General features: G+C 36.2%; 2 protein-coding genes across 3 annotated transcripts in view; both read left to right on the forward strand.

Moving 5' to 3' along the window:
• The window catches only part of nbr1a (NBR1 autophagy cargo receptor a), a 15,851-nt gene extending 5,691 nt beyond the window's left edge, over positions 1-10,160 (forward strand). For both annotated transcript variants that reach the window (XM_024284638.2, XM_024284639.2), the window contains 11 exons: positions 1,485-1,595; positions 2,105-2,180; positions 2,271-2,381; positions 2,496-2,672; positions 4,264-4,398; positions 4,485-4,621; positions 5,558-5,943; positions 6,040-6,119; positions 6,367-6,454; positions 6,610-6,709; positions 9,027-10,160. In XM_024284638.2, the coding sequence (XP_024140406.1) occupies positions 1,485-1,595; positions 2,105-2,180; positions 2,271-2,381; positions 2,496-2,672; positions 4,264-4,398; positions 4,485-4,621; positions 5,558-5,943; positions 6,040-6,119; positions 6,367-6,454; positions 6,610-6,709; positions 9,027-9,215 (1,590 nt within the window). In that variant the 3' untranslated portion in view covers positions 9,216-10,160. The remainder of the gene's footprint in view (positions 1-1,484; positions 1,596-2,104; positions 2,181-2,270; positions 2,382-2,495; positions 2,673-4,263; positions 4,399-4,484; positions 4,622-5,557; positions 5,944-6,039; positions 6,120-6,366; positions 6,455-6,609; positions 6,710-9,026) is intronic.
• A 1,282-nt stretch (positions 10,161-11,442) lies between these two features.
• tmem106a (transmembrane protein 106A) overlaps positions 11,443-12,957 on the forward strand; it is a 10,222-nt gene continuing 8,707 nt past the window's right edge. The window contains exon 1 of the mRNA XM_024284643.2: positions 11,443-11,684. The gene's annotated coding sequence lies outside the window, so the exon portion shown is untranslated. The remainder of the gene's footprint in view (positions 11,685-12,957) is intronic.

Genomic DNA, 12,957 nt, shown 5'->3' on the forward strand with positions numbered 1-12,957 from the left:
TTCAGTTTCAAAACTTTTGGCCCCGTTGGGGCGGGGCTAACATGAAGGACCAATCGAAATGGATGAGGGTGGTAACTTCAGTCCCGGTGCATTCACTGTCTCTAAGAACTGTGATAATTACGGTCAGAAAACGGCTGTTTAGTCTGTGCTATCACAGTCTGAAGTTGTCCCAAGACGTTTGTTAAAAGTTTTATAGGGTACAAACCATGCATCCAAAACACCTAGCCCGTTCAAAGCGCCATCTAACTGTTACATACAGGCATCAAAAACGTCTTTATGCTTCTGAAATTTTCAGATTTGAAAATGGAAAAAACAGATTTGAATCTGAATAAAAACGTTTTGAAATTGAAATTTTGTGTTGTTAATCCTAAAAAGGAGAAAAGTTGAAGCTAAAAAAATAATTTACCTATGAAGACCCAGACTAATTTTTCCTTTAAAAAGTTATATGGAATACACCACAAACCAAGTGGACCACGTAATGCATTTCTGATGTTTTTCCGTGACACTTATGTCACCAGCGGTTCTCTTGGGTTAAGTTTAATTTAGAATAGTAAAAAGTTTCTGATATTTTAATTTTTTTTTTGGCCAAACACTAATAATTTTTTCAATTTGTTTTATTTGGGTTTCAAATATTGGCCCCAATTTAGCTCCGTATTGATCAGGGAGGTACAATATTATTGACTGTTTCCCATTTTCACGATACTTCTTTATTCACGTGTCTGCAAACAGAACCAGGAAAAGCTCCAAAAGTGTGAAGGAATTTTAACCCTTAACAGAGTGAGTGTGACATCAGTCATAGGGAATGGTTTACTTCCGACTCCAACCAAATGAAGTCCATTCAGTCGCCATTTTTTTTGGCAATATGGATTCCACCATGATGGAACCAGATAAAGCATAGACTGGTCTGATTCACCGTTTCTATGGAAACCACTCTCGCCAATCAGGAGTGAGCTTATCGGAAGTCCACCCCCCTTTAATTTGAAACCAGACTCAAAGAGAATCTGATGTTTTGAACCTTCAATGTGAAACCACATACTTTTATTGATTCATCTAAATTGCCTGTTTATAACATCAGTAACTTGCATTGCAGAAAAAATATTTTGCAATAAAAAAATCAGGGTTAGCAAGAACACTGTTGACGTTTCTCGAATTACTGTAACTTGTCCACTTTAAACACTATATATATATATATATATATATATATATGTATATGTATGTATATGTTATTTGAAATATAAATAGGTATGGAGTCCAGTTGAGCAGAGCTGCTGCTGTAATGATCATACTGTTTTACAGTAAAGGAAGCTCATGTTCTACTTTTTAAATGAGAATTATTTTAAAAACTAAACATGAAACTCAGTTTTAACAAAGTGTAAAATGATCATTTTTAGAATTCATGTTCTAATAAGTTTGTACTGTTATGGCTAAGTGAAAGGATCCAAAATGTAAGAAACGTACCTAATATATTCCTTTCTGTGCTCCAGAGAGAAGAGGTGAAGGCGGCGGTAAGGTCTAAGGACGGCGTCTTTGGCCTGCCTGTCGATCTCCCCCATGAAGACTTCTACTTCCCTTCAGTCGACCTGCTGACTGCACAGGTGCTCACCTCAAAGCCCCAGAGGAGAAAGACATTTCTCTATAAATATACTCCTTTATTTAACCAAAATCTCTGGACAAGAATCAACAAAGATACAATGAATGTTGAGCAATAAGAAGAGTTACAATGCTGATTAAATTACATATAATCTCTAATCGTATCAGCTCGATGTTATATATATAAATTATCACACATCGGTGCTGATGAAAAAGTAAAATACTTCTTGTTCGGTCACCAAACTTCTGGATTCTGAGCTAATATTTAGCTTTTTGTCTGCAAGAAGATGTGTTAGAATGGAGCGGAGCTTTTTCAAACGGCAGTTTTTATTCTTCTCCTGATTCCTTATAAATTGAATAAAAAAATCAAAACAATCAGAGAAAACTAGATTTTATTTATTGCTCTGTTCCCACAATTCTCCTGCTCATAAATAAAAACAAACTTACAAACAAGTCTTTAAATATGTATATATTTTGCTACATTTTTGATTAATTTTCTGTCTTTTTCTTTAAGGATCTGCTGTCATTTGAACTACTGGACATAAACATTGTGCAGGAGTTGGAGAAAGTTCCCAACAACACTCCTGTGGGTGAGTTTGAGCACAGACTTCATCACTTCCTGTTTGGGAAAACCCCCATCAGGATTCGTTTTGTTTGACTGCAGTCTTTCTCTTTTGTAGATCTTACACCCTGCATATCCCCTCTTCCCCATGATGCACTGCTGTTTGAGAAGTCCATCATGTCGCAGATGAAAGCAGAAGCGGAGGCCGCCAGAGCCAGAAGATCTCCTGGTGAGACGTAGATCCATCTGCTGGAGTTTCAGGAAACGCCATCAAACCTACCAGATCAAATGAAACAGAACAAAAAGCACGATCTTGTAGAATGAGTTTCATTTTATTTTGAAGAAGGTAAAATGAAGCCGCAGGAGGTGTCAGAGTCCACGACCCAGGAGGAGGAGAAGGAGGAGGAGATCAGTGGAGCTCAGTTCCTGTGCGAGACGATCATCCGCTCCCTGACGTTAGAAGAAGCTCCTGACCACAGGCCGCTGCGCCGCGCACAGCACGGGAGACACAAAACGCTGGGTGGGAGGAGTTTGTTGTTCCTTTACGTAGACTTGTTTAATTCCAAAATTATTTACAATAATTAAATTATGAGAAAAAAGCTGTAATGTTACAGAATAAAGTTACTTTGAGAAAAAAAGGGAAGAAAGTATGAGAATATAGTCGTAAAAATATGAGAAAATAATCACATTTTTATGAGAATTAAGTTACCATGAGAAAAAAGTCAGGAATTAAGAGAAAAATTAGGAAAAAAAAGTTGCAATTTTACAAGAATAAAGTAAAAAAATGTAATCAGAAGAAAATAGTGAGGAAAACGTCAAGAGTTTACCAGAATAATGTGGTTATAAGAGAAAAAAAGTAGACCAGAATAGTTGTAAAATTACAGAGAAAAAAAATGTGTTTTTATGAGATTAAAGTTTTTTTTAAGTTTTTAAAATTCAAAAAAATTTAGTCATAAAAATATGAGAAAAAATTTAATTTTACGTCACTGAGAAAAAGTCAAAAATGTATGAGAATTAGGTCATAAAATTATGAGAAAAAAAGTTGTAAACTTACAAGAATTAAGTCATAAAATTATGAGAAAAGTCTAGAATTAAAGTTATAAAATTATGAGAATAAAGTTGTGATGAGAATATTGTCAAGAATTTATCAAAATAATGTCGTTATAAGAAAAAAAGTTAAATATTTACTAGAATAGTCTTAAAAAAGAAAAAAGTTGTATTTTTTCAAGAATACATTTGTTATAAAAAAAGAAAATAAATCTTGAGAAATAATGTGTAAAATTATTTTTTTTAATATATTTTTACCCCAGTATTTGTTGTGAAAAAATGTACAAAAATTACATTGTAAATTTAACAAAAAATTATTAATTTAAAGTCATTAAGGGAAAAAATTACAAGATTTAACCTGTAAAATTATTAGAAAAAAGACATAATTTTACTAGACTAAGATTGTTACGAAAAAAAAATCAAAATTTACAAGAATTGAGTCCTAAATTATTAGAAAAAAGTCATTATTTTAGGAGAATAAACTCTTAAAATAGTTAACATCTTAGCATAATAAATGTATACTTTTCTAAGTGAGAATGTATGAGATTAAAGCAATAAATTCACAAGACAAAAATGAAAACCACTAAAAGAGAACTAATAACACATGAGAGGCGTAGAGTTCATTGTGGGTTGTTACTTCAGCGTTCCCTTCACAAATTAGGAAATACTAAAAATTTTAATGAGACAACATTGTTTTATTTTAAATAAGTGACACTGAAAAGAATTTGCTGGCCTCTTCTGAGGAAGATTGTTGATCTGGATAATGTGAATGGAGGGTCATACAGCCAGCTAGATTAAAAAAAAAGCATTACAATTTTTTCTCATTAATTTACCACTTTAGTCTTGTAAAAAAATAAGACTTTTTCTAATAAATTTACAGCTTTTGTCTCATAAATGTATTACTTGATTCTTGTAAATCTATACATAGCTTTTGTAGACATTATTCTAATAAAAAATGTTTTACATAATTTATTATTTATTAATTTATTCTTGTAAACATATATACTTTATTCCCTTATTCTCCTTTATACTTTCTAAACTTACTCCCTGATTTTATGTTTCAGCTGTGTCCAAAAGCTTCCAGAGTGTCGCTGAGACTGAGAAAGAGCTGGAGGCGAGCGAGGAGGTGGAGGTCTCACCTCTGCCTGTGACCACAGGACTCCATGACATCACCCCGAAGGAGCAGGAGACCGGACAAGGTTAGCAAACGCTTCCCTCCTTTTGTCTCTCTCCTTTAACCTCTGATTCAAACATTTTTTGTGCATTTTCCCATCTTGTTTTTTAGCTCCTTTGCCTGAGTCAGAGGCTGAAAACCTGCACGTCAGCCCTCCTTGCGACGGCGAGGACAAAGGTGCTTTGCATGCCAATCAAAGCATGAGAGGAAGTCAGGAAGAGGGCGGAGCCAGAGAGGACTGGGATGAGGTAAGGCTTTTTAACAGGATTATATTTAGAATTCGGCCTTCACACGTCAGTCTGCTGTTATTCAGCATTCTTGAATGTGCAGATTTTCATCAATGAGGGGAGGAAATCTACTCAGCAAAGCTTTCACGTCCTTCAGAGCAAAAAAACAAACGTTATACTGTAGTGTGAAAGATTTTTTTCTCCATTTTCATGCTATGGAATGCTCCAGAAATGTTTGCCAATAGCCCAGCTTTTGTGTGGGGTAAACATTTTTGAAAGTGATTAAATTATTTAAATTTCTGGAAGTAAAATAAATACTTTTCTTTATGTTTTGTCAAAAAAAGAGGGATTTTGCTCATTTTTATGATGCTCTCACCCTTAAAGATCTTATTAAATGTATCAAAAAAGCCAAATTTGTTTGTTTACATGCATCAGATACATAAAAGCTTCTTTTATGGAAGCCCCAAAAGGATCAAATTGCCAAGAACAAAAAACAATCCAGCCTTTTTACTTTCATCTTACACCATTTTTACAATTATTCCTCTTTAGAAACAGTTTTTTAAGGGGCCTATGTCAAATCTTTACATTTTCTGATGTCATGAAAGACTTTCAAATGTGAAGAATTTATTGTTCTTTTTACTCCTCAACATGCAGTGTGTGCTGCTGTTGGCCCCTCCCACATCTCTGAGAATTTGCAGCAAAGATAATGAAAAATACCTTGAATATTGTCGTGTTTGTCCACATTCTGATTATTCAATATATGTTTAGATGACCACAAAAACTAAAATATTACACAAAGATAGCACAAGGTAACATAAAAGTTGTCTTAAATGAAGGTGTGAGGGAAAAAAGTTAGTATTTTTAATATTAATATTAAAAATACATATGAAAATGCAGCTGTTTTTGTCCTGAAAGAGTTTTGATAGGAAGTTCATGAGTTCTTCCTGTGTGTCTCAGGTCAGCAGCCAGACGTCTTCGGTCTCCTCCGGTGACGATTACATCATCGTCCTCCCGGATTGTTTCGACACCAGCCGACCTCTGGGGGAGTCCATGTACAGCTCGGCCATGTCTCAGCCGGACGCCATCGCCGCGCTGACCGTGACCCGCGAGGAGGAGGAAGCGTGCGAGGGCTGCGACTTTGAGCCGTGCAGGGAGGCGGCGCAGACGGAGAGGTCAGAGGACACGGAGGAGTTGCCAAGCAACGCCAGATCCCCCGCGGCATCTCCCACCCACAGCAGTGTCAACCAAATGTTGTGCGCATCCCAAACTCTGGACACCGTGACGCTCACCCCTGAGGTGGTGGCCCCGCCCCCGCAGCCTCTTCCAGCCCTCTACTCGCCCAGGTTACTGACCCGCAGCCTTCTCACCTCTTTTCTTCTTTCGTTTCCTGTCCACACCCTATGGGTGGTTTCAGCTTGGCGTTTGTCTGTGTGTTTCAGGTCTGAGGCGCTGTATCTCGCTGAGGATCCCGTCTCCCCAGCTTGCGAACCATGTGACCAACCACAAGTCCACCTCAAGTGTGAGTTTCCCAATCCAACCACACCACAGACGTTTGTGCTCCCATGTGAGGCTCAGGAGCTCATAAGACTGAAATGAGACAAAATTAGATCTCCTGTGAGCGGAGCAGGGTCTGTTTGAGAGGAGGCCAGGAGTAATGGAAACTGAGATGAGTCATTTCTGAGGCGTTTCAGGATGTTGCTTAAATGTAAAGTCCTAGTTCCTCCCGTAAATGTGACCTTTTTAAAAAACAAACATCTAATTCGCAGTACCATCCAGCCTGTCGAGATCATCAGGCTCAGCATCCAGTGCCTTTGAGACGTACAACCCCAGACTGAGCAACGCCCTGCAGCCCAGGTACAAACCCCCCTTTGGAGTCCAGAGAGCTCCTCCTCTCAGACCTTTTGGTGCAGCAGGCTAACAATAGTTAGTTTCACTGGTGACATAAAGGCAAATGTTTTGCTGCAGAGTCAGTAAACATGTGTAACCAAAGTGCTGTGTGTTTGTGTCAGGGGCCAAGGAGGCATCACAGAGGGCTTCGTCAAGGGGGCCCTTTCTGTGGCCGCATCTGCTTATAAAGCTCTCTTCACTGGACCAAACTGTCCTGTACAGGTCAGTCTGCAGTTCTGAAATCCTCAGACAAAATACATGTAACATGACCTAAATGATATGTACTAAGATGATTCATTTCACCACTTTATGAGTATGTTTAAAGTCCCACTCTAATCATCTTTTTATCTGTTTTTATAAGTCTTCTCAGTGGGTTTTTTTTTATAATTATACTGTTTTTAGCTCAAATTAAAAAAAACTGTTGTTTTCTTGGACATAGTTTCTGCAGAGGAGTTAATTAGAAATTAATCATTGAGTTGTGACTGTTGGCGTTGAGCAACACCGCCCCCCTTCCCCTCCCTGTGCTGAGAGTGTTCTAACTTGCCGCTGCAACAGTTTCCTGAAGTGTCACTACCTCATATAGAAGCTCATGATTTAGACCTTTGTCACTCTTTTTTTCCCCTTTCAAAGCTCCTCAACCTGTCTGTCTGCACATACTTTAATGTAAAATACTTTTAGTATTCAAATTTAAACTAACAGTAAAAAATACTCAGGACTATTTTGGCATTTTTAAACTTAATTTTAAAAACCCAATTTGCGTTTATCTTGTTTTTGACATCTTTTTTTGGCATTTTTCTGATTACGGAAACACTTTTCTAAAAAAATTGAGCTTAAAATGGTATTTCTAAGTATTTTCTTTATTCAGACTGTTGTGAATGAGCAGCAGACGGAAAAAAAGCTGTTTGCAAAAGATCGTGTTTGTTAGGTAGATAATCCGCTGGGCGGGCCACAAGCTCCCTAACAGTAGAGCATAGAAAGAGAATTCTCTTAGCTATGGAAGTTTTTTTTTATCAACATTTTTATTGATTCCACATAAATACAACAACTAGTGTACATAAACAAATGCTCTCCTGTTAGCAAACATACTCATTACTTCTGTGCATCTTTACATTGTTATAAGGAACCTTTTTTTATGAATTAAGAAAAAGAGAAAAAGTTAAAAAAATAAATAAAAAAATAAAATAAATAATAAATTGTGAAGTAGAGAAATTAAATACAAACATAATAACAAACTAACCCTACTCACCCCTGGTCCGAAGTCCAAAATAAACCATTATTTATTACAATATTGTTGGAGACGATTCCTCTATGTAAGTTTTTTTAAGCCATAATTCAAAGTATTATCCATTCGTCAACTGACAGTTCAATTTGCAAATTCATCATGCAATTTAATAATGCATTTTTCAATTGTCATTTCAATATTCAATTCAGGCTTTTAATATGAAATTTAGAATTCAATATTAAAATTTACAGTTCAATATGACAATTTAAAAAATAAAATATTTAATAAAAACAAAATCAGTTTCATTGTATTTTGTCATGGGTTTTTGATGTCATAATTCAAACGACAATGCATTTTAGAATTTACAATTCAATATGCAATTTGACCTTTTATTTTGAAAATGTGTTTTACAATTTATAATTCAATATTTAAAATGGCATTTCAATACATGGTTTGCTTTAAATTCATTTTAAAGTAACTTAGAATTTATTGCTTAGAGAGAATGCGCTATTTGCTAATGAATTAGCTTCTACATGGATGACTTCAACTGATGTGTAGCAGCTCCTAAAGACATTTTTGGAGCAGGGCTGCTGGGAACTTTAACACAGCGGTCCCCAATCCGATCTGTGGGTCGGTCACTTGGTTCTGGGCCACAGAAGAATAAATAAATACAATAACAAATTACTTTCATTTTGTTTATTTTCTTATCCTGAAGGAAGTTTTATTTTGAAAAACTCTCGGATTCTGTTCTCCACTTCTGTCTGGGTCTGGTGACTAAGTGTGTAGCTCCAAACTAACAAAAACGAAGCAATGAAACATATTTAGAAAGTTTCTTTGGGTAGAGACCGTCGCCGTCACAGAAAAATAAAGCTGCCGTTTCCAGACAAAACTGGGAGGTGTGAAAATAAAAGTTTTTTTATTAAATATGTTCTGTTGATTGTAATTTTGTTAAAGAAAGTAAAATGAGGGGGAAAAATCGAAGATCGAGTTTGGTATGAAAAAATCTTAGATTTTATTTTTTGGCCAGCCCTAACAGAAACTATTTCCTATTTTATTTTAGCCAAAAATGACATCAATAAATTACCATGAGGAATGCTTTGAAAATAGATTAATAGATAATCAGAGTGAAACTTGTAACACGAAATTTAGTTGCGTTCTGATGCAAAAAAACAGATCTGTTAGTGAGAAGACAAACAGGGTTTAAAACGGTCAACGTAAGCACTGAAACGAGAAATGAAAAAAAGCAAAACATTTTATTATGTCACAATCACATAACTTTGTTCCACTTTTTTTTTTTTTTTGGGTGGGGTTCATCAGCGAGGCATCGACCCCGCCACCCGGCAGGACCCCTCCATGATGGCCATGCTGCTGGAGATGGGCTTCAGAGACCAGCGGCTCAACGAGAAGCTGCTGAGGAAGCACAGCTACAGCCTCCAGCACGCCGTCAACGACCTGGTGCAGATGTCCGAGGAGAACCAGAACCAAGCCGTGGACGCCCTGCACTGACGGCGTCACTGAAAACCCAACGCGCCTCTCAAAGCTTGACGTGTATTATATAACCTGTAAAGCTTTCAACCTTTCTTGTGTTCGGTTTAATTTTCTTTATGACATAATGGGATCAACACTACAACTATATTACCAAAAGGTAGATCAAATCAGAGCGTTTATTTCTTGATTAGCATTTATAAAATCCTCTTTAGTTTAGCTTCAATGAAAATATACACTGAAATAAGTGGTGGGTAAGCTCAGCTTGGCCGCCGTTCCCGTGGTGTTGGTCAGACATTAGCAGTGTAGTGAGAAGCGTTTCAGCTCTTTATTCGTCTCCATGGCTGCTGCCTCCTTAACTCTGGAAACCAGGGCTGGACGTACGTGGAGGGGTTGAATGTTTGAAGGAGAGGTGACTGGGCAAAAGCCGCTCTGCTGTACACTGATGCTTGTGAAGTGCGTGCAGTGACGGGAAGAATGGATATTTAAAAAGTTTTCTTTGATGTGAAATTTGCCTAACAATGCAATCTATTATCTGTATCAAAGTACTGTTTTTTTTCTTTTAGACATGTGGAATGTATAACAAACTGTCAGAGAGGATCAATGATTTTTTTTTTTTACACCTTTTTAAAGAGACGCCTGCATGAAGGGTAGAGATGAGCAATGTTCTCGTGGTCTTAGCACAGTCACAGTGGAAAAAAATGTCCGCTCTGCATCCTCTTTTATCTTCAGCGTCTCCTCCAGCAGAGCTGGATCTCACGGCACATTCCTCAACCTTTCTTTTTCTTAATTTTTATTTAAAGCAGACGATCATTAGTTTATTGAATGCGCACTGTTGTGTGCCTGGATTTACGTGGAGACTTTCTTTGCGTTTTTGACTGTATCTAATGCTTGTCAGTTTACCATTCTGCAGTACATATCCCTTCCTCAATCTGCCAATAAAACATTTGCACATGCGCCTGGAAATGCTGGATTCTTGAAGGCAGGGTCACACAGCTTTGAAGGCATAAACGGGTCAATGTTAAACTATTTTAAAGTGTTAAAGATAAATATTTAAATGTTGGGAAGCTGCCACCAGTCAGGTGATTAGGTTCCTTTTAGTTGCCTGTATGGGAAACTTGCAATAAGTTAATCAAAGTACAGAAAGACTGAAACTAATGGAAATCCCTCCTAGAAGATTTATGAGTCATGACCAACATTTTTGTTTTCTCAATTGTTCCGATCATCATTAGATCGATTATTACATGTTTTTTATTTATGATTATGTTGTTTTTAGTCAAAACCATTAAATTTAAGTTGTTTTCTTGGACATAGTCTCTGCAGAGCGGCAGGAGTTCATTTCTGAGTTGTGGGTGGGACTATTGACACATTCCCAAAATCCATCTGTTTTACATGTTCTCCAGCTAGCTTACAGCCCCTTACACCCCCAAGCTAACATTATCAGGGCAGCAAAAATGCAGAGCAATGTTGGAGCTATTCAGCTGTACAGTTTTGAGCTGATACTCCGATAACGTCCATGGATCTATTTGTTTGCAAGTAGATGAGTCAGAATGACTGGAAAAGGGGCCTTGTGGCTTGCCGTAGAAGCTTCACACTGACGTTATTTTTCACACCGGATTTTTCTGCCTGCTCCTGATTCACAACAAATTAAGTGAAGAAATATTTAGAAATGCAGTTTTAATCTTAGCTTTCTTCCTCCTCTGTCATCAGAAAAATGCCACAGAAACGTATTAAAAACAGAAAATATGATTTTTATTGGAGTGGGTCTTAAAGCACGAGGATTTTGTTGGACTCATGCAGCACAAAGAGGCAATAATAGTTATAATAATAAACACATTGCTAAAGATATTCAACTTTTTTGCCTTTGTGTACAAGTGTTAAAAAATAAAAGTTGTCTGGATAATGCAAAAAAGTATAGTAACTAGTTGCATTTTAAAGTACTTCTTTACTACCAGTACACAAATACATTAAACAGACTCTAAAACAGTAGAAATATTGAATTCATAATCCTTAGTACTTAAAAAAGCATATTTTGCTGTTTTTGAGAACTATACATGCTAATGCTAATTGTTTGCTATTTTTAAGTGCTTAATATGTTCTCTGGCCGGTAGGGGGCAGCAACAACGAACTTGAGATACACCTGTACATTTGTCACAGAGCCTAATTTTATATTCGTCTTTATGTCATTTTTAAAAAGAATAATGAAAAAAAATTAAGACTTTCTATTTTTGTAGCCCACATGCTGACTTTTTGATCTGGTAAAAGTTTTTCCTTCGTGGTTGAACGCAGAGAGAAGGCAGGGGGGTCACGTGACCTGCACTCAGGCTGCAGCAGTCGTCGTTTCTAAAGGAAGTGTTCGAACCACCGAAGGCTTCGTCTGACGCAGCAAAATTAAGATGTCGAGATGTGGCTCCGGAAAGGAGAAATGACACCGCTGTGAAGCCTTCTACCGAGGAATCGTCAGGAGTTTGACCGTCGAAGCGGCACCAGGTAAGAGTTTAACGGGGAACTCTGGATTTACAGCCACTTATTAATTGCGTTTTAAAAAATGTTCATTAAAGTTACGTTTAGGTTTAGCTTGTTTTGAGACAAAAATTCCAAAAATATTATCCTAATGTTTATTATTAAGAATAAATGACCAAAGTCGTGTGAGTTTTTGTAAAAGTGTTGCGTAGTAGTCGGCAAGATGAAACCAGGAACATTTCTCGCAAGTTTTCTACATTTGAACTAGAAATTAGTTTTTTTTAAAAATGGCTTTAAATGTAAAAACCTTATAAAAGATTAAAACTTAAAATAAGCAATGAAAAATGTCCAAACGGCTTCAAAATGTATATATATATATATATATATATATATATATATATATGAACCTCTTTAAGCTGTTTTATGTTAGAAAACTCTGTTTTAGCTGTTTGTTTTCAGAGCAGTGCTTCCCATTTTGCATGGATTCATAGTTCTACTTTCTAGTCAAAAATGTAAGAAAATACTACTAATAATTTGTTTATAAAACTTTTTTTTTATTTTATTTATAAAGGACTTGTTGTATTCCACGAGTATGGAGAAATAAAAAAATATAAAATGCATTCACTATTTAGACAGATGTATTTCAGTTGAAATATGATATTATATCATTGACTATTATTATGATTATTGACTTTTCGTTGTTTTGATTAATATTTACAGCTTTTTTGTTTAGCACCTTGTGTTCAACAGCACGTTGATGATAAATAAAGTTATTGATTGATTGACACAGGAAGATGAAGTTGTGCTTGATCGACTGTTAGGACTGTCGATGGTTGACAGAAAAAGACCTTAAACCAAGGGGGTCAAACTCAATCGCACAAGGGGCCAAAATCCAAAACGCAACTTAGGTCACGGACCAAACAGGATAGATTAAACACTCTAAAACTAAAATTTTAAAACTTTAAAACCATAACTTTTCAACATAAACAAGAGCTAGATATATAGCATTACCTGTGATAATTAGTGTCAATGCTGTAAGTTGAATTTGACTGCTGAAGATGCTAATGGTGATAGCTGAAAATTCTGAAATAGATGGCTAAAAGTGCTGATAGCCTGCTAAAATATTAGTGTAATGCCAAATTAGCCAAATTAGCCTAAGAAACAAACAAAAAAAACTAGGGTTAAACCATAGACTGTAAAAATAATATATTAAAAAAATAATTATTTTATATACAGTCTATGTGTTAAACAAAACTGTTAACATGTAGCTGAAAAAAATGACTAAACTTTTAAAAAAAGC

The sequence above is a fragment of the Oryzias melastigma genome, linkage group LG19, assembly GCF_002922805.2.
Source record: "Oryzias melastigma strain HK-1 linkage group LG19, ASM292280v2, whole genome shotgun sequence".
In the NCBI taxonomy this organism is placed as follows: Eukaryota; Metazoa; Chordata; class Actinopteri; order Beloniformes; family Adrianichthyidae; genus Oryzias; species Oryzias melastigma.